The sequence below is a fragment of the Agelaius tricolor genome, unplaced genomic scaffold, assembly GCF_023055355.1.
Source record: "Agelaius tricolor isolate 1412-34295 unplaced genomic scaffold, bAgeTri1.0.p SCAF_7, whole genome shotgun sequence".
In the NCBI taxonomy this organism is placed as follows: Eukaryota; Metazoa; Chordata; class Aves; order Passeriformes; family Icteridae; genus Agelaius; species Agelaius tricolor.
This window is the reverse complement of record NW_027269267.1, coordinates 16,369,115-16,395,861: the sequence shown is the minus strand read 5'-3', so window position 1 is coordinate 16,395,861 and position 26,747 is coordinate 16,369,115. Positions and strand designations below refer to the sequence as shown.

At 41.4% G+C, this 26,747-nt stretch overlaps 2 protein-coding genes across 4 annotated transcripts in view; one reads left to right on the top strand and one right to left on the bottom strand.

Moving 5' to 3' along the window:
* PPEF1 (protein phosphatase with EF-hand domain 1) overlaps positions 1 to 21,648 on the top strand; it is a 34,711-nt gene extending 13,063 nt beyond the window's left edge. For all 3 annotated transcript variants that reach the window (XM_071430439.1, XM_071430440.1, XM_071430441.1), the window contains 13 exons: positions 2,368 to 2,540; positions 4,219 to 4,333; positions 6,104 to 6,150; positions 10,083 to 10,249; positions 11,796 to 11,832; positions 12,297 to 12,446; positions 14,656 to 14,856; positions 16,184 to 16,369; positions 17,000 to 17,142; positions 17,780 to 17,886; positions 18,858 to 19,021; positions 19,864 to 19,948; positions 20,412 to 21,648. In XM_071430439.1, coding sequence (XP_071286540.1) covers positions 2,368 to 2,540; positions 4,219 to 4,333; positions 6,104 to 6,150; positions 10,083 to 10,249; positions 11,796 to 11,832; positions 12,297 to 12,446; positions 14,656 to 14,856; positions 16,184 to 16,369; positions 17,000 to 17,142; positions 17,780 to 17,886; positions 18,858 to 19,021; positions 19,864 to 19,948; positions 20,412 to 20,605 — 1,769 coding nt within the window. In that variant the 3' untranslated portion in view covers positions 20,606 to 21,648. The remainder of the gene's footprint in view (positions 1 to 2,367; positions 2,541 to 4,218; positions 4,334 to 6,103; positions 6,151 to 10,082; positions 10,250 to 11,795; positions 11,833 to 12,296; positions 12,447 to 14,655; positions 14,857 to 16,183; positions 16,370 to 16,999; positions 17,143 to 17,779; positions 17,887 to 18,857; positions 19,022 to 19,863; positions 19,949 to 20,411) is intronic.
* A 734-nt stretch (positions 21,649 to 22,382) lies between these two features.
* Positions 22,383 to 26,747, bottom strand: part of PHKA2 (phosphorylase kinase regulatory subunit alpha 2) — a 44,154-nt gene continuing 39,789 nt past the window's right edge. Inside the window, exon 31 of the mRNA XM_071430438.1 lies at positions 22,383 to 26,307. Within this exon, the coding sequence (XP_071286539.1) occupies positions 26,134 to 26,307 (174 nt within the window). The 3' untranslated portion in view covers positions 22,383 to 26,133. The remainder of the gene's footprint in view (positions 26,308 to 26,747) is intronic.

Here is a 26,747-nt window from a genome sequence, read left to right as displayed (position 1 = left end):
ATTTGTGTTTAATATGGAATACGGCTGTACTTGTTTGTGTTTTGTTAATAGTGAAGGCTCAACTCTCTGAGCCTTGGCTAAACTGGGGTCAGAGTACAAAGCAGGTCATTGCCTGTGCTCCCTCTAGTCAATGGAGAGATGCAGATGCTGGCAGAGAATGTTTAATTCTGTCTTGACACGTGTGCCTGAACCAGGCGTGCCAAGACTTTTCATCCCTGTCTTTCAGTATGAACTGAAAGAGCCTTGACAGCTTTGACTGGAACAGCAATACATGAGGGGTGCTGAACCCTTCAGAATTAGTCCTACATGGGGCATGTGGTGAGCTGGGGTGCTCGCTGGACAGTGTGGTGATTCCCCAGGCTGCATTAGGACATCCATTATGGACTGTTCAGGGATGGGACAGTCATGCTCTGCAGGAAGAAACCTTAAAATCCAGCTGAAAGACAGCCTGAGGAGCCATAAGTACACTCTAAGGGTAATGACCGTGGCTGGCTTTTGACAACTCATCCAGAAATGGAAAATGGGGTACACTTTGCAGAGATATGCCCAGCAGGGAAGGATTGGGTTTCCCAGCCTGAGCATGTGCCATAGAAGTGAGTCTGTGAGGAAGACAAGTTCATGTTCAGAGGTAAAGTGATGGATGGATGGATGGATGGATGGATGGATGGATGGATGGATGGATGGCCTACTGTGTGCTGAAAGGGAAGGCAAGAGTAGGAGCAGGCATGGGCAGGTGTCTACCTGGCTTGAAATGCTGAGAAGATCATTGACTCTGGAGGAGTCCAGTCAGATGAGGACAGCTGGTTAGAACAGGCAAGAAATGAGGCATTTGGGTGGTCTGAGGAGTTGGTTCTGTAGTCCCCACTTCTTGAGAAGTGGGGTGCAGAGGGAGATACTGCCCACAGGCCTGCTGCTAGAGCTGGAGCAAGAATTGGTGTAAATGTGCTTGGCTGATCACTATGAGAAAAATCAGCAATTTCAGTCCATGGTGACATTCTGGTGTCCAGCCAGACAAAGCTGTAATTGTGGTGGAAGACTGCAAATCAAACTGCACTTGGTGAAAATGATGAACCCTGAGCACCTTGCTGTTACTTGATGCCTTAATCCATTTGACTGGCTGAGTATAACATTGCACTAGCACTGAAAGTGCTAATCAGCTCACAGCTGAAGTGCTGATAGTAAAAGGGGACTTTTTAAAATCCAGATTACATTTTTATCTATTTATTTTTTAATATTGATTTTATCCAGTTGCAAGACAAGTTGGCCTATATGAATCTCATAATTTATGAGGCCACATGCTGGTTTTGGCTACTGTGAGTTTTGAGTCACAGCTACAGGTCAGCTGTAAATCAGCAATAAATAATGCAGCTACACAGCTGTAAATAATACATTTTTATTTGCAGTTGCAGGAAATCAAGGTTACAGAAAACTTAACTGCAGCCCAGCAAAAAGTGTTTACAACAATCTCACAAGAGCAGCTCTGCAACAGCATCTGCTAGAACCCTTTCTTTAGGGACTGGTTCTCTCTTTTGGAATAATATATGACTAAGACAATCTGCAAGAAAAAACTCTGAAATCTGCTATCAGTCAGTTACGTTTCAAGGTTATGTCACGAAAAATATTGGATTGAAGCAATTAGCAGCCTTCCTGCTTCCTTCATGTTCCAGGAAAATTAGAAGCTGTGCTCTACTTTCACCACTCTGTTTTTGTTTACTTTGTTTCATCCAATAGTTTTATGGCAACCAACCAAAAGCTGGCATTGTTTCCTAGCTGTACCAGAAAGGAGTGATTTGCAATCTGCTGTGAATAAATATAATTTTGTTGGTGACTTTTAAATAATCACTGTGACCTGCTGGTATTTAGCCTAAAAATTTTAAGTAGAAAATAAAAGCAATAGAAGGGAATCTTCATAACATGTATTAAAAGTATAATATTGAACTTTAAACAGATGATGGTCATTAAATGATCAGCCATGACTTTTACGTCTCCTTGCATTGGGGAAAGGAGAAGGAAGTTTGTACCAGGTGATGGTTCTCATTACTTGTGAGCAAACTGCTCCACAACTTCAGTGCAAAATGTTTTGCACCCTGACCACAGATACTAGCAGCTGGAAAAGAGTTTTTGCCTGTTCTTAACTTTGGTTTGGTCTTTTTTCCCTTGTTGTGGTTGATTGGTTGGTTGGTTTTAGTATTGTGAGACAATCTGGGGAGACCTGGAGCTTTTCCACTATAAGGAGGCAGGAGTCAGCCACTGTAATACTGCAGCAGTTAAAGCTGTTATGTTCAACCAGTTCTGGCCATGCTGTTACAGCTCTATGGGGGCCTGGTGGACTTTCTACATTTTTGTTTTCCTTCTATCTTGTTCCAGTTTCTCAAATTTTCACCAGCCCTAGTGCTCCTCAGGTGGTGGATGAAGACTTATCTTTAAAAGAATTTGAGAAGAAGATTGATGTTCCAGACTCCTATTATGGACCACGACTCTCATTCCCCCTTACTGTTGAAGATGCCAATGCTCTCCTTCATGCTTTCAGGAATGAACAGGTAATTTGCAACTAGCTTGTTTTCTTTTTTTACCTTATTTTACATCTGTCAGATTGCAGTTCCACAATCCAATGTTAAGCTAAAGTGGTGCCCAAAGAGATATTTCACCCTTCTTTTACATCTCATTACTTTTTCCTGCTAGCCCAATGTGATCATAAATGTGCATGGTAAGCTGCCTTGGGAAATTGATCTGCCTCTAAGCTAACACAATAAAATCAAAAGCAGACAGTTCTCAGACGAGTTCCCACATTTGATTCACTACTTTGCTGCATGATCACCAGGCCTGGCCCTGGGGAGGAGGCAGGGACTAGTGAAATGAAAAGGGAACCTGTAGCAGCTGCAAGGCAGAGGTTCTCAGTGAGAGTGCAGGACTGGGGAAGGTGTCCTAAGCTAAAATAGAAACTAATTAGCATCTTTTTATGGGTTAAAAGTGTTCATTGTTTGGTCTTCTGTCCTTTGTCCCCCACCTCATTCTTTTAGAGGAGGTGTAAGGGTTAATCACCTCATTGTGGGGTGCAAGACTCCACCTTAACAGTGGAGTGACTATAAAGCATTGCTAATCTAGCAGAACAGAATGATAGCACAAATCGCTGGAGCTCAGGCTGCAGCTTCCAAGGCACTGAGGAGGCTGTTCCTCATTCTCTATATTCCTGAGCAAGCCCTTTTGTTGCCCACAAGATGAAGGTGGAGCAGGGAGGCATTAAACAGGACAGCTTTCTTTGAACTGGTAATTATTTGTGCTTAACAGTATGCTGTGTAAAAGGGGAAAGGGTCTATCATGCTTTGTCATTTACTAAATAAGAATATTTTTCTCTAGTAATTTTCTATGGAGGCTGATTGTAAAATATCACATATAAAGCATATGATAAATGAGCCAACCCAGACTTCATCTTACTGTCCACTCTCCCTTCTCTTACTATGGCTGGCATTTTATTAAGGAAATGGGCATATGTAATTGACCTTTATGTTTGCTTAAAGACATGAATCTTGAAAAGTCATTCTGTAGCTCATCTATCTCCTCTACTAAAATTCCTCAGATCTCTGTTGAAATTAAAAGCTTTAAAAATCACCAACCAAAAAAATTTCATAAAAAACATCAGGAGAGAAGACCAGAAGCTTCAGTGTTGCACTTTTATAACTTCTTCACTGTGAACAGGAAGATAACTCGTGCCAAGGCAGCCCTTACTGGAGTTTTCTTGTCATTGTTTTTGCAATTTGCTGAAATATCATTTATGGCCTTTGATGTTTGTTTTTTTTTTTTTTGTTGGCTTTTGTTTTGGAGGGTGTGAGATTTTTTTGTTTGTTTTTTTCCTCACACCTAGAATGACATAATTTTTATTTTTTTCCCAGTTACTTTAAACAGATGGCCTTATGCAGTGATTTTGAGTGCTCTATAAGTCTTATCTCTTCTGAAAGACAGGAAGAATAGAAACAGCACAGTATAAATAAAGTGGGAAAATCTGTAAAACAAGTTCAGTAAGATGTCCATATTCACTCACCAGGAAGCAAAGGCAAAGCTATGAACACTCCTAATTCCCAGCTCTAGGCCAGACAGCCTCATCTCTGGAGGTCTGCACATAAATAACCTTGGCAGTTCATGTCTGATATTAATAAAGCAGACAGACCTATTGCTAATTCAAATAAATCTTCCTTTTCTACCTGCTTTTTCTTCTCACAGCTGCTTCATGCCCGCTATGTGCTGCAGCTGCTAAGTGAAACTAGGAGGGTTCTCAAGGAGATGCCAAATATCACCCATCTTTCAACTTCCTACTCCAAGGAGATAACTGTCTGTGGTAAGGTGCCAGAGAAGAAAACTGCTTTGGGCTATGGGTTGATATTCTAAGTGGTTAGAGAATGATACTGACATTTCCAAATTTTACCATTAGAACAAAGTTCTCAATGCCCTAAAAAAATATTTCTTTTCCCCCACAAATGCATAAATTGGAGCAAACAAACAAACAAAAAAGTTCCTGAGTCATAAAGTATATTTTAGGAAATTCCCTCACCTCCTCTTTCCTGTTCTTGTTTAACATTTCTGAATGAGTCAGTATTAATTCAGCTAACACTGCACTGCAGCTTAAATACTCCTGCACTTCCACCTCTAAAATGCCACCAAGTATTTTGATCACTGGCTGTAAGTCTCACCTTTCTCCTCTCACTGAGAAAAAAAACCTTAGTAATGATTTTAATGATTTTAATCATAATTTACTCGGTAATGATTTTAATGAGGGCTTAATATGGGTGGCAAAAAAGACCTTTCAGTAACAGCATGACTATCTAGAATAAATTGAAATGATAATAACCCCTCATTTCTAAGGAGACCCAAGAGAATGGATAAGTCTTTATACAGCCAGCAATTTAGTCTCACAGAATGATGTGTCACACAGTACTAAGGAACTAAGAGCTCTTTGCCCATCTATTTTGTTACACTTTTGTAAATTATGGATAGTGGGATGCAGTATCCTGACTTGATACAGAATGCAGTAGCTGCAAAACAGAACAATAATGGTGACATAACTCTTGACATCTATCAGTGTGTGCTGTGTGTAATAGTAAAGTGGTATAAGGGAAATACTGTGGGACATGCAAAATAAATAATATTTTTAAAGATGTGGTTATGGACCTACTTTGATTGTCAGGAAAGGGTTTGTTTAAATAAGTTTTTGTATAAACCTTATAAAATTATAAAATAATTTATCAACCAAGCCATCAAGACCCCTTTCCAAACCAAGGAAACACAGATTCATGATTGTTCACAATACATGTTCTCACTAAAAAAACATTGCTCTTCATGTTTGTATTGCATTTGCACTATGTAAGCAGCACCAAAAGGGATCCCTCTCCTGTATTGAAACTAAAAGCTTTTGTCACCAGAAAGAGCCTCTGCAGAAGACAGTTAACCCACTTTTTTAAACATAATCATTCCAAAATGTTGATTTCCTTAAGGTATCACTCTCCATTCCTTATAATTTCAAATTAATAATGCAGATTAAATACATACCTGAAATGTTTGCATCCACATATGTAATAAATATCTATCATAGCTTGAAAGATGCCTTAGAACAAATTCACAGGCTCATAATTAATCAAAAGCACAGAAAATGTATACACATAAAAATGTCACTTCTCTTTTCCTAATTATTGGTGGTAAAAGCCTTTATCACAAGATAGGTTTTGAAACTGTTCTGCATCTTTGTGGTGGTGAGTCACAGACATGAGAAGGTTGGCTCTCATGAAATGCAGTCAGATGCACAGGGGATCTGTGCTGCAGGGATGCTTTGTGTTGGGGTGAAATCCTCCTTGCCTGTTCCTGAGGCAGAACAAACCTCTCAAAAAGGGCCCAATCTGTCATTCCTGTGGCCTTAGCATTGAGGCACACAGGCACGGACAGTTCTTGACACTCTCCATCACTTCCTGCTGGTAGTAATCAAAACCTGTCCCTGAAACATGTTCTACTGTGCAGTATAAAAAGGTATTACATCCAACTAATTCCACTTTTATAATTCCAGTTTCTTCCTCCTCTGTGAGAAATTTTTTTAAAAAAATATTTTTGTTTCCTGTAGGAGATTTGCATGGAAACCTGGATGATCTTTTGCTGATATTCTACAAGGTAAATAGGTACTCTGAGATGTAGCATTTTCACTTTATGACTTGTTATTAAGAACAGATATTTATATGTGACAGATTTTTCACCATTAGAACTGCTCATGTGGTGTCCATACACCACACACACAAATCCTGGAACAATTTGGTGTCTTTGTCAGAGCTTTTCCTTCTTCATATCCTCCTGCTCACTGTGAAGGAGATTGAGGAGATTATTATTTTCCTGAATGCTGAACTGCAGCATGAGCCAAAACATAAGAGGACACCTTGCAAAGTCTCCAAAGTTCTTCCACTGTTTTAAACTCCATATTGACTGAAGTCTGCTAAAATCAGGAGCTGAGTTCCTGATGTAACACTACACCTTGGATAATATTAACATTCAAGAAAAAATGCAGAAGCTTTCATTTAGGCTTTCCACTGATACCTGCAGGGTTTTTTGTTTGCTTTTGGGTCTGTTTAGGGCTTTTTGTTGTTTGGTTGGGTATTTTTTTTTTTTTTTTGGTTTGGTTTTTTGGGTTTGTCGGGTATTTTATTGTTGTTGAGGGGTTTTTTTTGGGAGGGGGGTGTTTTTGTTTTTATCAGGAAACAAGAAAGAGTGGTGTTTAAAAGCTTTTTAAGCCTTGGAAGCAATCACACGGTCTGCACAAAATAGAACTGCTTTGTGCACCCTTTACATATCCTTTTTTATCATGCTAAAAATGCCTAGCTCTGTTTTACTGATGTGTAAAACAAATTAAGCTCCAGGCTAGCTTTTCCAGGATTGTATGTTTAACTGAAGATGCAGGGGATGTTGTGTATTTAGTTTCACATTTATCTTCAGGATGAATCACCACCTTTGATTGAGCAGGTACTCTCTTTGATTTGAGCTTTCCGGGGCAGGGGGAAGAGTTTGTGGCAGATCCTTACACGTTCATCTGCACTGAATGGACTGGAGTGAGCTAAACCAGGTGTTTCAATGATGTCATTCTCCCTCTGACTCCAGCTTTGTTACACTTCATCTGAGACTTGTTCAATGTAAATGTGGCTGTTTTGCCCAAGTGTACACCTGACGTCTGTTGAAGTATAGTTAAAATATAATCAGACCTTTCTACAGAGTCCTGCTTTTCTTACTAATCAACCATCTTTAGCTGGTCCTTGGCTTGCAGTCTTTTGGTTCTTAAGCTTTCTTTTTAGAACTGGAATAAGTATGATACATATAGGTTTCATACACAGAACCTGGAGTGGGAAATATAACTATTTTGGAGATAAATGCTCACGTATAATTATATTTACAACTGCCTGCATTTTATTTTTTTGGAGTAAACATGCCAATTCTTTCCCTTCCTCTAATGGATGCTATAAAAAGAAAAAAACAAGCAACTCTCATCCTGGCTTCAGTAAATTCAGAGCCAAAACTCCCCCTGACTTCAAACTAGAGATAACACCCAGTTGTTCACTGTTGAATTTCTAGGGAAGTCCCTTCCATCAAACCAAATAAAATAGGCAAATGTTTTGTCATTTCGAAGTAGTGGGGAATATGGAGAGCATAAGATAGAGCTGATTAGTTATTTAGAAGCAAATTAAATCACACTGTTTCTGTCCCCTCTGAGCAGTTTACTCAGATGAGCAGTGAACCCAGTTGGCTTCTGGGATCCATTTTTTTTCTCCTTCCTAAACTCTGTTTCAGTTGGAAGGGATCTCATCCTCCAGGTTGGTACAAACTACCTTAAACAAGAGGGTGCAATCCTAAACAATGCCATGGGAGTGATCTTGGTCTGCACAGGGCTGTGCAGAGCTGAAATGGATTCTGGAGGCCTGCATGCAGACCAGGCTTGTCACTTCCACAGACCACCCCCAGCAAACACACAGAGCTGGCAATCTACAGCATACTGATACAATGCTGCAGATGGTGTATAATCCTTACACCTGGTTTGGCTGGAGCTAAGACACTTTTTTTTCCTCAATAACCAGTTTGTAAGGTTCATTCAGACCCTTCATTAATCTTCATTAAATTACAGTGTTTCCTGATATTCCTTGAAACTTGAATTTTAAATTACGTATTGCTAAGTTAGATTGTTAAAGGGATGCTATAGATAGAAATGGCCTGAAGGGGTAGAAAATGCCAACAACAAACGGAAGTTAATTAATCACTAACCCAGGAGAAACAGTAATGATGCCCAGCAGCAAGTTGCTAATCATTAAAGGGCCTTGTTTGCCTCTATAACATGTCAGAGGCTGCAACAGCCTTTAATTTAGTTTTGCTCTCATTGTTGGTTGAAACCACAGAAAAGGAAACTGAGTGTGGAACAAAATTAAAATGTCACATTGAAGTTGGAAGTCCAAACCAAACTTGCTTAAAACTCGAATTGTGTGTAATCTTTTCCAAAAGAAGGGTGATAGTGTCTGGAGAGTGCTCCAGTAGATGTGTCTTTCCACGAGGACTGCAGTTAAGAGTGGTTGTGTGTATATTCACAATCTGCTGGTAGATTCACATGCCTCTTGGTTTTATGGCAAAGCTTTTACTTATTTATTATTTATCTATCTATCTGTCTTTCCAGAAACTGCTGCTGAGTTTCTGCAGTCTGTTCCACTCCTGAAATCCATCCTCTCCTTTTTAAAATCACTTCAAACACCGCAATAGAAGAGCCTCATACATTGCCACACCTGTGAGCACAGAGCAAGCACAGGCCCCTTCTAAGATAACTTGGAAAGGGCTCAGGACAGGCTATAGCAAAATCCAAGGAAGCTGAATTTACAGCAGCCAGGATGGAGAGACCAGGGTTCACTACTGCAACCTATCATGAAAGCACAGAACACTGATGGGGATAAAAAAAGATGTTCTCATAAGGATTGAAATTACACATTACATTGAGTCCCTGGCCACATTACACATCCTGCAATAAATCCACTAAGGCAGAATACCAGTAATGCCATAGGAACACAAGAAACACTGATACTGTAGATATATTCAAGAAATGGGATGTCTTGCAATGCTGCCAGAACTTTTAAGAGTGGCTTCCACAGTTATAATGTAATTTTATAGATGTTTTATTGGTATTTCTTGTACATATCAATTGAGAAAACAGAGGTTTTCCTTTTCTGGCTAGTCAAAGCTGAAATAATATTTCTGATAGTCATGAGTGGAAATTATGATGCTACATATTGGTGGTGCTATATTTTCTGTAAGCTGATGGCACCCATTGATGTGTTGGTAATTAATCTAATAAAACAAACCATCAGTTCAAAATACTTGTCTTTACTAAGTCACCATTTATAATAAAGCATTTCTCTGTATCTTCAGGAAAAAAATAAGGTAAGAAATACCTGTATATACAACCTCTCAGGTTTATGAGCTTTCAAGTATATCTTGGCTCTCATGAGTAAAATTCAAGCAGTGCTTTCAGGATTAAAGCAACTGAAATCAAACTCTTCAAGTCTTAAGTTCTGTCTTAAAATTTTATATCCTCTGGACTATAGTCCTTCTCAGGAGTTTTGGAAGCATACACTACAAACAATGTAAATATATGAAATCCATTCAAACCTACATGAGAAGATAATTTTTCATTTATTTCTTATCTTCCATTCAAACTGAATGACTCCCTTCTGTTTGCAAGTGCGTAATTTCCTGGCAAGAGTTGCATTAACAAAAATGTATATTTTACTACAAGACTGATGTTTCTTTCGTTCCCTTTCAATTTAATTTAATAGGTAGAGGAAAGGATTAGAGATGGCATTGTAAGAACAGCCAGAGAGGTCCTCTCTTCTCTAATGGCTCAGGTTGTCTGATATGAAGGTTTTTATTCTAAACAGTGGAAATAAAGAAATGCTGCTTTTCAGATCTCTGTATTATGCAGGATTTTTTTCAGAATCTCTAGCAATGGGATCTCATTTAAATGCTATTTCCTCTATTACAGTAACATAGCAGCCTCTCTAAATGCCCCTTTTTTTTTCTTTCTGCAGAATGGTCTGCCTTCAGAACAAAACCCCTATGTCTTTAATGGTGATTTTGTCGACAGAGGGAAAAATTCTATGGAAATACTTATAATCCTATTTGCATTTCTTCTTATCTATCCCAATGATTTACACTTGAATAGAGGAAACCATGAAGACTACATCATGAACCTGAGGTATATTTTGGGGGTGGGGCAAGAAATATCTGGCCTATCACTAGAAATATTTGAGCTTTTGATTGCTACTTTAGCCACTGTGACACCCTAAAATGGAATATGTTTTATTAAGAAGTCAGGTGGAGCTTTGCCTTTTCAGCGTGTGTGTGGGGAAGGAACATTTTCACTAAACCCAAACATTTGAATGGCAATCATGTCTTGTCTTTATCTAATCATAATCCATTGAAGTCAGAGGGCTTAGTGCAGCTTCCAGAGTATCAAAATTGGGGAAGGACAGATGGAAGGATGATGTTTCAGTTAAAGCACGTATTTAGCGAAATCTGATATTTTACTTAACTTTAAACTAAGATTTCACTTCTCTAACCCAAGGGGCAGGTAAATATCCTACCCTATACTCAGAGGAGCTTCATCAGTTGGAGGTGTCAGTGCAGGAAAGCTGACACCCTGTTTTCTAACACAGACATTTGCACTCAGCTGTGCAGTGCAGCCAAGGGAGTGAGCACAGCCAGTGGCTCCGGCTGTAGTCAAAGACAAAACGTGGAGACAAAAAGCATCTCAGAAATGTGAGAACTCCTCAGTCCTTCTCCCTACAATTCTAAACTGCCCCAGAAAGCCTTTGGGTGACTGACTGGTGGGTATCCTACTGTAGCCCTTGGATCATTTGATGTGGCACACAGGATGTATTGCTGTTTTAACACAGGCCTCTGTGTTAGCACCTGGGTCAGAGCCCCATAGTCAAGTCCTACTAATGATCCAAAAAAGAGAATCAGTTTCCCATGATAGTTACTTTTTCAGCACATAATTGAAAACACTCCAAAAAACAACATAAACCAAGATCAGTTACTTAATCTACAAGGAGGAAAATTCCTCCCCAAAAGAGCAAAAAATATTAACTAAGTCTGTGATGGTATGGAGTGCACAGATGTGTCTTTGCTGTGCATTTTGATTAGCACTGATGCACATTGGTAAATTTGAAAGCTGAGTATTGTGAAAATGCCCCTTGATGAAGGATATCTTGGTGTTAAAAGAATTAGGTATCAAAATCCTTGTCCCTTGTGGGGGAAAAGACATTAAGTTGGATGAAGCTCTGAGCAATCTGGTCAAGTGGAAAGTGTCCCATGCCCATGGCAGAGGGTTGGAATGAGATGACCTTTAAGGCCCCTTCCAACCCAAACCATTCTATGATATGATTCCATGATTATGTGATATTTAAGACAAAAGCTCCATGAAGGTTTTGTGGGAATTTTGCCCATCATCAGTTCCTTTGGAATTTCTCTCTGGTATCTAAAAGGTAGAGCTGGCAAAAAGGCCTCTTAAAAATTACTAGGCTGGATTCTGTTCCCAACCTCTGTTATGCACAAGAAACAATTCAATCAGAAATTAACTCAATCTCAAGACAGAGTGGAGGAAAGCAAATTTCAGCTGAGGTGAAATGGAATGGCAGATGAGAAAGGGGGCTAGAAAACTCCAGTAAAACACCATAGCACAGGAAACCATGCAGAAGGGGCATACTGAAACCCAGTTCATGATGCTGTCCTGTTTTCAGATATGGATTCACAAAAGAAGTTTCAAAGAAGTACAAGGTAAGATTCCTCCTCCTTCCCCTATATTTTTTTTGTAGTCTTGCACATGTAAAATGAAACCTGTGTAAACAAAAAAAAGTCAAACCAGTTTATTTAGGTGTAGCAGAGCATTACTTTAGTGATGTAGGTGAAATTATTTTGGCCTATCAGTGGAATAACTGACAAAACAATTTTAAGTGCTAGTCTCTTATGCCCAGAGATCTATGGGATGAAATAAGTAACATCCCTAAGAACAATCAAGAGCACAAAAAAAGAGGTGAACATGAAAGAAAAACCAAAACACTACAGAGACAATCAAATGGCCCTAAAGTAAATGTCAGAACATGTTTGTCAGGGTTGCAGTTCAGATATCACCTGAACAAAACTGATTATATAAACTGTAGCAGGCACTTCAGCAAAATCTTGAACTTAGAAGCAACAGAATCTGCCAGAAATAGGATCTAATGTACGAGTATATTTTACAGGACCATTGGAAACAGATTTTGAGTCTTCTGCGAGATGTTTTTAGCTGGCTTCCCCTTGCCACTATAATTGATAGCAAAGTTCTTATCCTACATGGGGGGATTTCAGACACCACGGATTTGGATTTCCTGAATGCACTTGAGAGAAATAAGGTAAGAGATCATATTCATGTGAGGGTAAGTTTGTTTTCTTTTAAAAATTTTGCGGTACGAATGCTAGGATCAGGTCATTTGCGTTAGGAAAGGAAATGGCAGTAGTATATTGGCATGTAAGAAAAATAATAGTCCAATTTTTCTTCAAAATCAGGGCTTAGGAAGGCAGGTTGCAGTAGGTGTTGAGACCCAGTTGGCTGGCTCTCCACATAACATGGGTCTTTTGACCTTAAAATAGCTAAAGCCACTTTAGATGCCTCCTCCTGCAATGATGACACACTAGCCAGAAAGTATGAAAACTACTTGATTCCTGGGCATTTCCTTCAAACACTTTAGAAATCAATTTAGCCACATATTTCCAGCGCTGCCTTTTTTCCTGGGGCTGTGCTTCTGCCATCTGTTTTGTGGGGGAAGTTCTCCACCTGTGAGGCGCTCCCTTGGCAGCAGCTGAACGCTGTACATGTGGGAGAGCCCTTCCAGAAGGATCAAAATTCAAGAACTGACCTTGTTAAAACAGAATCCAAAGCTTTTCAGGGACTTAGAAGTCAAAAATGTTCATGTTTTTTTCTGAAATGATGAGCAAACACAGACCTTTCAAATCAGCTGAAAATGGTGGGGAATTTGGTCTCCATTTGAATAACTAAATCAAGATGTCTGCTTGTGATCAGGGTGCTGAGACTCCTTATAGTCAATGGAGATCCAGGAAATCTGGTGGAAATCATTACTTAGGCACATGTCTCCAGTGCTGTTCAAGGAAGTGCCCCATTGGCTAAGGCACACAGATGTCCCCTCTGGCCTTAGCCTGCCTCTGAAGAAAGTCTTCTCTTGTAGGTCCCCTCCACCAGTCACCTTTTAGGCCAGATTTGTGTCTGCCCCCCTCACAGTAATTCACAGCCATAGGGGAGCATCTCAGATGGCATCGGAGACAAATGTTTGAGCAACTTAGTGACACCCTGGCATCAGTGTCTGTGGAATCTAGAGCTATTTTTGTCATCCTCAGGTTTTCTAAAGCAGAAATAAATGCTTTGCAGGACAGTCAGTTGTGTCTCTTTTTAAAGATATGAAAAAAGGCATGAATACTTCTGATCATGGGAGTCTAGGCTCCATTGGCTGCACCACTGTGCACTAAAACTGGGTGCCTAACTACAGATAGAGGCATCCTAACCATGAGCTGAGTTCCGCCCATGCTTTCACCAGGGCTCAGCTCTGCATGTTTCTGTGAAATGCAGAATTAACAGGTCAAAGTAGCTGCCACAGGAGAGTGTTGCTAATGAGACATGTGTGGGCCACAACCCAGGGCAGTTTCACTCAAGGCCAAGTGATGTATTTTAATTGGTACAGCTGGCAGCTGGCAGGTTTCAAATACCGGTCAGTGCACTAGTGAATAACCCTGTGTTGTGCATTTGTTTTGAATTAGTCCTTTTCTTTGTTAAAGAGTAAAATCCAACGGTCTGCCAACTGTATATGTTTTATTGGTGGGTGGTTTTTTTTGGTTTGGGATTTTGTGTTTTGCTTTGGGTTTTTTTGGTTGGTTGGTTGGTTTGGCTTTGGGGTTTATTTTGGCTTTATTCTAGAAATAAGCTACTATGAGAGAATTTCAAATGAGAAGACATTCTCTGGAGAGAAACCATGTTAATGATCATTTGTGGAACCATAGTGCACCACTCCATAAAAGCAAATGCCCATGCATGTTTGAGGGGTTTGATTTAACAGTATCATATGGTGTAATATTCCCTCAGTTTCACTACTGTCTTCCTGATGATCCATTTAATTTAGCAAAATTAACCTATCAGTATGGTACTGTGTCAGAGCAGAAGTGAATGGAGTTTCACCTTCCATTCAATATGAATGTATATTTTGTTTCCAGGGAAGCTGGGCACTGAAGTGTCTTCCCTGAGCCCAGGCCCTACTTGCTGTATAGTGAGACCTTAAGATTTACTGTGTTTGGACTGAGTGTGTGTGTGTGGATTAGAATATGAAAGCAGCTCTGAAGAGCCTGGTTACTGATAGGTATAAAGCAAAAATTCTGTAAGTGCCAAATACCTGCAGCTTTTCCCAAACCTGTACAATCAGGACATTATGGGAGTTAACATTAGTTGAACTCTCAAGGAGTTCTCCTGAGTACAGGAAACATGAGCTGATGTGCCTTTCAGCCAACATCTCTGTATCAACTTTTGTTGTTGTGATGGTAACTTTTTTTTTTTTTAAGTTGAAATCTTTGATGCGGCCACCAAAGTCAGTGAGAAACAGACAGGACCAAGTGAAGAAGAGAATTCCCACGACCAAACCCAGTAAACACATTGCCAACCAGCATGTTGCAGGGAAGACACAACACAGCTCTTCATTGGGCTTCACTGAGCCTTCAGGTTCAAATTTGCCTCCAGACCCCGCCCTGAAGGAATGGAAACAAGTAGGTGAAACCAAAGACTCTCTGATACCAAACCCCTCCCGCACAAACTAGGTGTTCTGTTCTGGCAGTGTGTTCATGAGTCTGAGTGAACTGCCTCTCAACAGGAAAACAGTCATTCTAAGGAATATATTAGATACCTATTAGCTTTTTTTGATGCTTTTTGTAGACCTGGTAATAAAAGCCAAAAAGGGATTTTATCCTTACAAGTAAAATTCACCCAGTATTTTCTTTTCATAGCCGTTAGGAGGAAACCGCTCAGTAGGGAATGGGTTTGCCTGCCCTCATGTGGTTGGATCTGTTCGTACAAAAATTGTTGGTTTAAACGGGTCAGACTGCAATTGTTGGTGAGATAAAGCACCTTTTTTTGGCTGTGCTTTTGGCAGTTGAATGCTGATATAGCCCAAAAAAAGCCACCCAGCTCCTGAGACATACAGGCAGATTACTCAGAAGTGGGAAGTTTTTGTCCTCTGGCTGTTCATTCTATCTTGAATATCAGAGCAAATATAGAGCTTTTGTTATACTGTAATTTAATAAATTGTGACAATATGGAAAGCTTCATTTTTCTGAAAATCTGCTTTCCCAAGATACCTATCTGACCTACAAACTAACATAATGAGCACAAGCAAGGGTCCCCTTTCCCCCGAAATCTGACACTCCCCCAGCTAATCAGCATCCACTAAGCCATGCTCACAAACATGAAGTAGAATGTGTTAGTGCAAACCTTGCCCAGAAAAGTTTAAACAAGCACATTTTGAATAATGTTTGCTACTGACCAGAATTAAACCATGATAATTCATCTTCATGTCTGAACCCAGCTAAAATAATAATATGTAAAATGTCAGTTTGAAACGTGAGCTAACTGAAGACAACAAAGCCAAAGGCAACTCTTGTCATGTTTAGATCAGGTACTCCCAAGGTAAAACCACTGACCAATGTGGTTGTCCAGTCTGTGCTGGGAAATAGAAATTGCCTCTCCTACTGACCTGTGAAGAAGGCAGCTTTTCTTCTCTTTGAATTAGCCCAGGTAATGTTTTTGGTGCACCTGCCCAAGTCTGAAAACCTCAGCTGTGAGAGGAGGTACATTGCTGAAATTCTATTTCTTCTGAAACAAAAAAGTTAATCTAAAATCTAGATAATATTTCTTAAAAAGTAGAACAAAAGTCCAAGCCCAAAAGAATATGCTCCTGAAAGGAATGAAAAACCTGAAGACCTATGTGTTTTCTCCCTGTACTGTGGGGCTTTTGCTCTGGCCACGACTTTAGACAGCCATACCCTGTTAGTCTTCCCCTATTATCAGTCCTCACTTGCTTGAGTTGGCTATTTATAGATCCTTGACATTCTGTGGAGTGATCCAAGAAGCCAAAATGGCTGTACACCAAACAAGTGTCGAGGAGGAGGCTGTTACTTTGGTCCTGATGTCACTGCCAAGCTGTTTGAGAGATATAATCTGAAGATGCTCATCAGGTCTCATGAATTTAAGCCAGAAGGTTATGAGATCAGTCATGATGGGAAGGTAAGATGCTTCCATGTAAAGTAGAATTCTCCTGTGAATTTCACAGGAACATCCACAGTAGATTTTTCTCCAAAATTTATTTTAAAAAAGACAGTCACTTTGCTAAACTGGGTTTGGGGGAACTTTGTCCTAGAGAGATGTTACAACAAATTACTGAGTTCTGAGTAACAAAATTCTTTACATCTTTAGGGAGTGAAGACCAATTTATTACTTACATGAAAACAAATGGACACCAACAAAATCCCCAACAAGAGTGGTGTGTAAAGACATGGTCTAAAGTTCAAGACATGCTCTAAGGCTCTAGAAGCCTTTAACTTACTGATTTCTCTTCTGGCCCTGCTTTTTAACATGCTGCATTGGGAGGCCAACAAGAATCCTGAAAATCAGGTCTCTCTAAGAAAGAGGTTTCTCTTAAACAGCATGTTATATCTCACTGCTCTCTGAAGTCTGACAGGTCAAAAATAAAGGCCCAGAGCTCTGACTCAAAAGGCAGGAGCAATTTGGTGAATGACAGAATTTTATATGTAGACACATAATTTTGTAACCTGGAATTTTTTCTCAGATCAGTTTCAGAAATAAGTGTCCAGAAGAGCTGTTCTGGCCAATCCAGTTTCTTTGTTTCCATGTCAGGTTATCACCATATTCTCTGCCTCTAACTATTACGAAGAGGGCAGTAACCGGGGCGCTTACATCAAGCTGAATCCCGAGCTGACCCCGCGCTTTGTGCAGTACCAGGTCAGCAAGCTCACGCGCAGGCAGAATCTCCGGGAGAGGTAAAGCTCCGTGTTGCATGCAGTGAGCATGGACTCACCTCACAGTGAGTGTACCTGCCACCAATCTAGAGCTTCACTGAATAACTGAATAGGCATCCATTTTCCTTGATTCTCACTGGTTTTCTATTTTACGATTAAAAAATTAATACAGTAGACAAAACATGTTCTGGCTGCTTAACTTGGTTTCCTGACAAACACCCAAAGGTAATTAGGTGAGGTAAGCAGTTAGAACAGACAATTGTCAGGGGCTCATAAATGGCCAGCACCTGTCTGCTTTAAGGCTGCAGTGTTAATCTGGACAAATCCTGTTATGACTTGAGTCTCATAAGTTTATCATGACAGCTTTGCCATGCCTAGTAGTGTGGTCAGATTGCTAAAGAAAAGCAGCTTAGAATTACCTGCATAAACTCAATTATCTCATAAACTCAGTTTATTCTTATGGAGCGTTGTTGGTTTTATTTGGTTTGGGGTTTCCCCCTGCTGAATGTTGTGTGTTTTGGGTCATCTACTTAAACATGCTAGACCCTAAACATACTGCATGGAAAAGGATATAAGAATTTTGTAATGACTGTTGAAAAGCATAACATGCGAGAGGATTTTAATCCTTTAATAATCTGCTGCTTTTGTTTCCTCCTAGGGTAGGTACAATTGAATCATCTGCCTTAAAGTCCTTACGAGAGAAGATTTATGCACACAGGTCTGAACTCATCAGTGCTTTTGCACAATACGACCTCAATGGCACAGGTACTATTCCCTCTCTGTCCACTTGCCACCATGGGGAAAACAGCTTCCATGTGTGGGAGGCAGAGGGGACAAGCCCCATGGAGAGGAGTCCTGCCTGCCTCAGTGTCAGGCTGAGGGCAGCAGAGGCTGGTTGACCTTGTTTTTCATGACCACAGAGGAGGAAAGGCATTGGGAAGGGCTTAGCACAAACAGCTTGAGGGGATGAAGCTTGAAGGGGGAAAAAAACCCTGAAAGACATGGGCAAATAAAGAAATTATGTTTGCTGTTGGATAGCTTGGGCAGGCAAATCCAGTTCCAGAAGCTCAAAGGTCACCACCTTCATGTAGCAGTATCTTCAGAATGTATCAGGGGGTCTCAGGGAACTGGGGGGATGTGGAATGGGTCTCCTTTTGAGTCTGGGAGGTATCTGAAGAAAGGTGCCTGCCCATGCCTCCAGCAGACACACAGCCTGCCTCTGCCTCTTGCAGACACACACTCACCTCTCATCTGAAGAAAAGTCAGTGCTAAGTTAATAGATGAACCTTTTATGCAGAAGCAAGAAGTTGATTTCTGCCACAAATACAACTTCTCCTTGTGATGGCTTCTCACTTGACAGTGTCTTTACAAGGGCACTCAATAACATGATGTTGTTTCTTTGGCCACTGAACAGCTGTTTCACATATTTCTGTGTGGTTGAGTTTTCAGCCACATGTCACTCTAATTGCAGCTCAGCTGAAACCTGATGTACTCTTCATGGCATAATCTGGCTTTCTCAAAAGGTGTTAAAACATGCTGAACATCATAACAGTGTCACAACTTCATGGCTGGAAGGGACCTGTGGAAATACCTAGTCCAACCCCCCCTGCTCCTTTGTTATGAGGGTTTTTATCCCAGGGTTCAGAGAAAGTCCTTGTATTTTGTAACCCTTTGTGCTGGTGACTGATGTGGGCTGTGTCCTGTACTTTTAAGCATGACCCGACCCCTTCTGGCAGGCAGGATTTCTGTCAATGACTGGGCTGCAGCCATGGAGTCTGTCCTACAGCTGGAACTGCCCTGGAGGATGCTGCGGTCTCAGCTAGCACAGATGAACCCAGATGGAGAAGTTGACTTCATGTCTTGTTTTTATGATTTGAAAATGGGTCAACCTATAAAAGAGGTAAAGAGGATAACACATCCTTGCAATTCTTGGAGGAACAACTTTTGGTGCAAATTGAAGCACAAGACAGTTGTTTGGCCCAACAAGTAGACATCCACAGCTGAACTAGTTGCTGAGCTTCCTTTTATAGTCACTGGAGGAAAATGAGCACTGCTAGGGTACGAATCATCATTCCCTCCTAAGGTAGATGCTTAAAATAGGTTGGATGAATCACATGCTAGAACTGCTTCTTACTTTCTCTTGGCTCTCGAGGGCGTTTAGATAACGGAGCTGAGGAGATGTGACAAATCCTGCCCAGAGCACTCAACCCTCACTCTTTGAAATGAGCATTTCAAACAGGCTCCAGAGGGAGTTCAGGCCCCTGTGGGAGGAAGTCACATTTATAGATGGACTTTTAGATGTATATTATGGTATCTGAGGTCACTTCTGCAGAGCCCAGTTGTTACCAAATGCTGCACAGTGCTTTGGAACAGAAGTATCACCATAACTTTCCTAAACAGCAGGATCCATTCAAATCTGTACAGTGAGTGCTTTGTATGAGTGTATGGTCTACACCATCTTCCCTAGATTAACCAAGATTTCCACAAATAATTACTGCAGGTAGGAGGTGTGAAGGGCTCCTTTCCCCCTTACCCTGCCATCTGAAAGTGATGGGTTTTATCTGATTATTCTTCAGGGTAAGACACAGAAGTGTCATTCCAGAGAACTCAAGCATAAAGATTTGGTTTTTTACATTTGACAAATTAAACTGGGAAAATGAATATTGGATAGTAGATATTCTGTTGGTTAAATTAACTCAAACCAAGGTCTGAATAGCTTCTTGTATGTGATTTCAAAACCAGGCTCAGCCAGCTTTGGCAGAAACACTGTGCAGGTACAGAAAGGATCTGGAGATCATCTTTAACATCATTGACAAAGATCACTCAGGTAAGTCCAGGTAACTTCACTGTGTCAGCTCTAGGGAGCCTATACCAGTTATCTTTTCCCTACTGTGTTTCCTCCTTAAGGCTTCTAAATATAGAGAAACCAGAGGTGATATAATTTCTCCAGTTTAGTGGAAACTACTTTAAGCAGTCAGGCTGCAATGATATAAGGGACAGTGCACAGAGCCTAACAAGAAAAGATTCTGACATACCCCAGTTCCAGTATTGGCTTCACTCTTTTGGGGGCTTTTTCCCCCTTCCACTCAAGTCTTACTCTTTACTGCTTTCTCAATTCCACTTTCAAAAGCATTCAATCAATACCTAAAGTAAAAATGTGCTTCAATAATGAAAGCACTAACCCCAGCATGGCAGGCAGGTAACTTTCTTGCAGTGAAGGAGTGCATGTGTGTTTACACAGGAAGGTAAAACAACACTGCCAAAAGCAACCTCTTGTCTGTCTCCTTTAGGTTTGATTTCTCTTGAGGAATTCAGCCAGACATGGAGACTGTTTACTTCTCACCTGGGCATTGATATACAGGATGACTCCATTGACAAGTTAGTCCTCAGCATAGACTACAACAAAGATGGCCACATTGACTTCAATGAATTTTTAGAGGCCTTTCATGTTGTTCACAGACTTGAGAAAAAGGCAACGTCTTGAAAAGGCAGAACTTCTTGTGGGTTGTCTTGGAAGCTCAGCTTGCTGTCATTAGTCATAAAGGGGCTGCTTGACAGGGTCACAGTGCAAGCCTTTATTTAGCCCTTCCTGGATGATCTTTACCTGCTAATAATGGGATAGAGGAGATAGATGAAAACCCACACTTACAGTATTACTGTGTCACTGCCACACACTGCCAGCACCTTACAATTCATCCCCTCCTCTTGGCATCCCCCCATCAATCTAATCCCTGAACATTGCCAAGGTCATGCCTACAGCTGTGTAGGGAGAGGGACTTTGGTATGTGTCTGCCAGCAGTCCTTAGCTGAGAGCATTGATAACCACAAGGAACATATCAGAGCCACCCTGGTGATGGAACAGGCACAAGAGAGCTGGCTGTGGGGTGTCCATTGCAGGAGAGGAAAACAGGGAGGAAGCAGCTGGTTAAAATTGATAGTTCTGCATTTAATCTTGCTCTTTGCATGATGCAGAGGAATTAAATTATTCCAGGTCAATCTCTTATCCTTCTAAAAGTTTACAGGCACAACTTAGAGGATCTTGGTTGAAAGGTGTTTACACTTGCACTAGATTTCCTCTTGCCTCTGGTTACTTTTCTCCATATTTGTTGGGATTTGGAGCTCTGAAACAATCATAACCGTTTCTGAGATGGAGCCAGGCTCTTCACAGTGGTGCTGAGCAGCAGGACAAGAGGCAATGGGCAGAAACTGATGCACAGGAAGTTCCACCTGAACATGAGCAAGAACTTTCCTTGCAGTGACTGAGCACTGAACAGAATGCCCAGAGAGGGTGTGGAGCCTCCCTCACTGGAGGTATTCCAGAACCATGTGGATGTAGTCCAGTGCTCTGTGTTATGGGATGGCCTGTCTGAGCAGGTGATTCATTGTGGTCTCTTCCAGCATGACCCATTCTGGGATTTGGTGATTCCATGCTAACTCGTGACCTTGATGAAGGCTAAATCCACAGCATGTTAATGGAACACATGATAGATCACAGAATAAAGCTTTAGCTTTCTGAGCAATGCCTAAGGGGGGTGTCTCTGCCTGTGTTTTGTAGCCTGCCCCAATCACCATAGAACACTCTTCCTGAAGATGAACTGGATTACTTAAAAAGAGAAATGAGTAAGAACACAAGAGTAAACATTTTTTGATACTACCAAATCTAAATATTCTTGCACATAGTTAAACATAAATTCTTGACCAAGAAAAGGAAACAGAAATTCTGAAATTAAGTTTTTGGAAGGCAGCAAGATTGAAGACTCTTGCACTCACATTCCTGTCTCCTTTCCCTGACTGCAAATCGATATTCTCATTGCTGCCAATACCACCCTGTCAATTCCCAAGGAGGAGAAGTCAGGAAATCTGGACCTAATTCTCTTGCATCTTTCACTCAGAAAGCAACATCAGGTCAGGAGCTTTTTGGTAACTGTATTACCTCATTCAACCTCAGTAAATCCAAAGCACATAAAGTGCTTTTTGGGTAGTTTGGAAAAAGTTCCGACCTATTCCCTCTTTAAATTTTAATAGCTGAAGATGAACTAAGTAAAGCAGCTCGGTTTCATTTAATAGAAGTGTTGAAAGTACAAAAAAAGCATCCTTCCAAGTTTATCATCCCAGAATCTAACAGCAGCCCCAGCTTAAGGCACTGCTGTCTCTCTTTAATCTTATTTTCTACTATTAAATACAGAACACTTTTCCAGAAGTATTTTGTAACTTGACAGATGAATGAACAAACATGCACAAACTTATTTCTACTGCCTTGGAGGAGGGGAAAGAAAAATCTTTAATAGTACAAACAAAATTTACAGTGAAACTTTAATGGCATTGGTAATACATAATGTATATTTTTAGCATGCAGTTCTTCTGATCTATGCACTGTGATGATCAGTCCCACCTTATTCCAGTGGAGTTACAAAAAGGCTCCACTTACAATGGGCAAACACCTCTGTGTGTGGTGGGATCTTGCTTCCCACTGTTGGCTTCCATGCGGTGGGCATGAAGTGACAAGGTGGAACTGGACACTGCAGCTTTGGAGTCCCCCTTTGCCACCTGCCCCAGTAAAGAGGACAAAACTGGGCTGTACAGTGAGACACAGGGGCTCTGAAGGACGGCTGGCAGCCTCCAGTGTGGATGTCCCCCACTAAGGACACATTCCTGAACCTGGCATGAAGGGGACTGGCCTTGAGGGATCACTTCCTGAGAGGGGATGCCAAGGTACAGTCACAGCAGCACAGCTTCGCTCAGCAGGCAGTGAGAGCCCTTTGGGGATGCAGGACTGAGGTATGAGAGCAGCTGAATCATTGAGCCAAACCAGAAAGCCTGTCCTGTCAGCTCCTGGTGGCACAAAGGGCCCCCTGGCCCCTGACAGAAGGGGGGTGGCACAGGGAGTAACTGTGAAACATCTAATGCTGGGAATAAATGCCACTTGAGACTGAAACTGGGAGTGGGAAAAAGCCCTGATGCTTGTACTTAAATCCAAACTGTTTGAGCAGAAGCTCTTCTTTTATAACCCACATCCTCAATCCCTTTTTTTCAGTCGTGATTCTATGCAGCAGCCACTTGATATTCCAGATGTGAGTGGTCCTTTAAGCAATACCTGAATCAGCCTGCAGATGAGTGCCAAGTTCTCACCCTACAGCTACAGCTGCCACCACTGGCAGCATCTCTCTCCTGCTTTCTGGCAACTCTGCTCCTAGCTGCCAGCCACTCCAGAAAGTGCCCAAGGTTGGACTTGCACTGACTCAGTGAAGCTCTTGCTTCACTCAAGGCCCTGGCTGCTGCCAGAGGGGTGACACACTCCTGCAGTGTCCCATGCCCACATGGGGCAGGCCAGGTGTTTCACTGCCCCACAGAAAGTGGCGGCCCCTTTCCAGGGCAGCCAAGGACTGTGTGGCTCACCTGAACCTTCCAGGAACAAGCTGGACTCTTTCCCTGAGAAAGGAGACTACAATTAGCAGGAGAGAAGCCAGACAAACTTTGTACTCCACCCATTCAGTTTTCACAGTAACCTGTGGGACCAGCAGCAGAGGGAGATCAATGGAACTTTTGATCTGTTTAGTTTGACAAACCCCTGTCCCTGCTGGCAGCAGGGGGAATGCAACAGTGTGAGCAGGGGGGACACTGGCCTGGGGAGCAGGGCTGGGGCCAGCATGTGGTATGAGCTCTGAGCTGGACACAGGTCCTTATTCTGCCAGCTCCTGTGCAGCTGTGCCTCACCCTGCAAGTAACAGAAGTTTGTCTTCCACTGGCCTTGTGTTTGAGTACCACCCTTCACCACCAGATAGATACCTAAACTCTTCAAATTACCACATAAATACTTTCCAATTGCCTGCATTCCACGTGGTAATTTATTGTGATCATCATGAATATAACATGACCTAGGTCATACTGTGAATTTGATGGTAAAGACACCAATGACACTCCCATTTAAAAACAAAGATGTGTTAAGGGGTGTCCAGGTATGTTAGGCCATACGTTTTATACTTTAGACTTCAATGCAGCTGCATGGAAAACCAACATCAGCCATCTTGTTTCTGAAAACAAATTCACACATTAGGTTAAAAAAAAAAGAAGTCTGAGCAAAAAATCATCTTGCATCTCTCTCAATCTAGGATTCAAGAAGAAAAGTAAAAATAACTGCTACTAGTTTTTGTATGATACCAGGTAGAATAAAAAAACATCACCTTGCTCTTGTTGTGCTTATATCTGCACTGTCACATCTGCTTAAACTAGACAAAGGATTTTACTTCCTTTCACTGGGAAACAAGCCAAGTGAACTCTCACAATACATATAAAAAGTTAAAAAACCCACACCAAATAATAACAAAGGCAAACCCTTACAAAACAGGCACCACGCCAATAAAATAACTTCCACACCCAAGTGCTAATTGTACCTGAACTGTCACTTTATACTGGCCCCTGAAGGCCCATGGTTCCCATGGTGGCTAACACAGCACTCCTGGTCCTCTGGACTACCAAACTCCTCTGGTCGCTGAAAAAACATGAAATCACCTCACACAAAGGCCTCCCACACCTCCACTCTCTTGAGCCAGTTCCCAGGTACTGCTATAGCAGCAGTGACTGTGTAGAGGGACAGCAGGCAGGCTGTCAGGCTTATATAGCTCAGAAAATATCTATTTTTACAGGCCTATCTGCTCCTTTCACCTCTACCTGGCAAGACAGAATTGCTCTGATCCTTTCAGCTCACATGGCAGCAGTGCTACTGAGGGAGCCTGTCCGTGGCCATGGGATGCTGAAGCTACTGCCACTTTCCTAAGCTGTTGGCCAGATGCTGACATGTGGCTGGTGGCAAAGCCAGCAGCACAGGCACAAAGAAAACCACAGCCAGTGCTTGGGGTAAGGCAGAGTTTCCCTCTCCAGAAGCTGCCAAACTCTGTTTTCAGTTTATAAATGGCCATGGAGTAATTTCCATGCAGGATGCACCTACTCCCTGCAGCACCTCAGAGCTTCCAGCTGACAGCATTAACCTGGGAACTGTCTGCAGGGAGACTTCCAGGCAGCCCAACCCCTAATTACATGAGACCAGTGTGACTTCAAACTAAAAAGAAGAAAAAAATGGGAAAGGAAATAAAAAGAAAAAAAAGAAAAAAAAACAAACCAAAACAAAGAGAAACATCAAAGCCTTCCATAAACTCATGCTACACTGGAAAAGCCACAATTATGCCATTCTTAACTCTGAGGCTGTTTGTGAGGGAAATGATCAGGAGACTTGGAAAGGGTGCTCAAGTGGATGAGGTTTATCTTGCTCCATTCAGAGGAAAGGATTACAGGCATAAAACTGTCTGTCACACTGGAGAAGCTGGAGTCTTGAGATTTTGCCTCCAAAGTCCTGGGGATGCAGGGAAGGAAGCTATTCAGATTAAAGACAGATGCAGCTTCCTGACAGAGGCTATCCTCTCAAATTAGTGGATATTGTAGGATGTTTGTCCCTGCTGGCATTAGCCCTGCACTGACTAGGTGCAAATGAGAAGAGAATCAGGATAAAAGTGTATTAGAAATATCACCACGTTATTTCAAGTTACTCTTACTCCTCTAATTTACATTTCCCTGGATGTTTCACACTGTGCATTAGTGATTCACAACGATGTACATTTACACACAGCAGGAGAAAAATTAATGAATTCCATCACTTCCCTTATTTGTGAGACTCTATGCCTGAGATGCAGCTCCCTTGTTTTATTATGCCTTTTGATCTCCACAGAGTAATCTGTTTCCCCCTTGGCAGAACTGTATAATTCTTGCTAATTTAATATGAATTACATTTATGCACTTTGGGCAGAATAAGCCTCACTATTTGTTATTTCTCACACACTCTCCTAAAACCAGGCCAAATTCCAGCTCCCTGTCCCCAGCAGTAGGTGTGCACAGAGCATCCCCAGCAGTGCCAAATGCTGAGTGAGTGCATGGCACACACACAGGCAGCAACCAAGGGGTTTGTGACAGGGAACCGGGGAGGAAGAGCCTCTGAGCCTTTCCTCCCATGTGAGGCTTCACTTACTGCATTGCACAGCCTGTGCTGGGCAGGAAATCATGTAAATAAATAATTATGGCTTTTGTTAGGTAAGTCATGGTGCCATAGGCTCCGCTGGGAGCACTATCATAAAAAAAGTGGCAAATTCCTGTGGCTGCATCTTTCTCCAAGATACTACCAGTAGCTCCAAATGATTTCTGTAAAGACACAAGCAAAAGTAGAACAAGTTAGGCATGCATGCTTATTTATTGGAAAAAAACCCCACCACATTATGATTTTCTATTTGTGCTGAATACTGAAAGCAATTCTCTTTCCCCTCATGAAAACCCTAATCAGGATTACAATGGGGCCCACATGACTTAGTTGGATCAGTGCAAGTAAATGAAGAACATATAACTTCATGGATTTTTGTCCTTTGGGGAGGAATGTGTGGGATTACTCAAACATTGGTAATAGTAATGCCTTGATAAAGCAGGACTTCACTTCAATCTACCCTTGTACTTCACAGCTTGTTAGCCACTACAAATTTATTCCCTTTAAATCTCCCATGATTCTTACATTAGTTTTCCCAAATATATTTCCAGAAGATACTTAAGTGATTTGGCCTGTCTTTGTAGGAAAAAGAGCCAGGACAAAA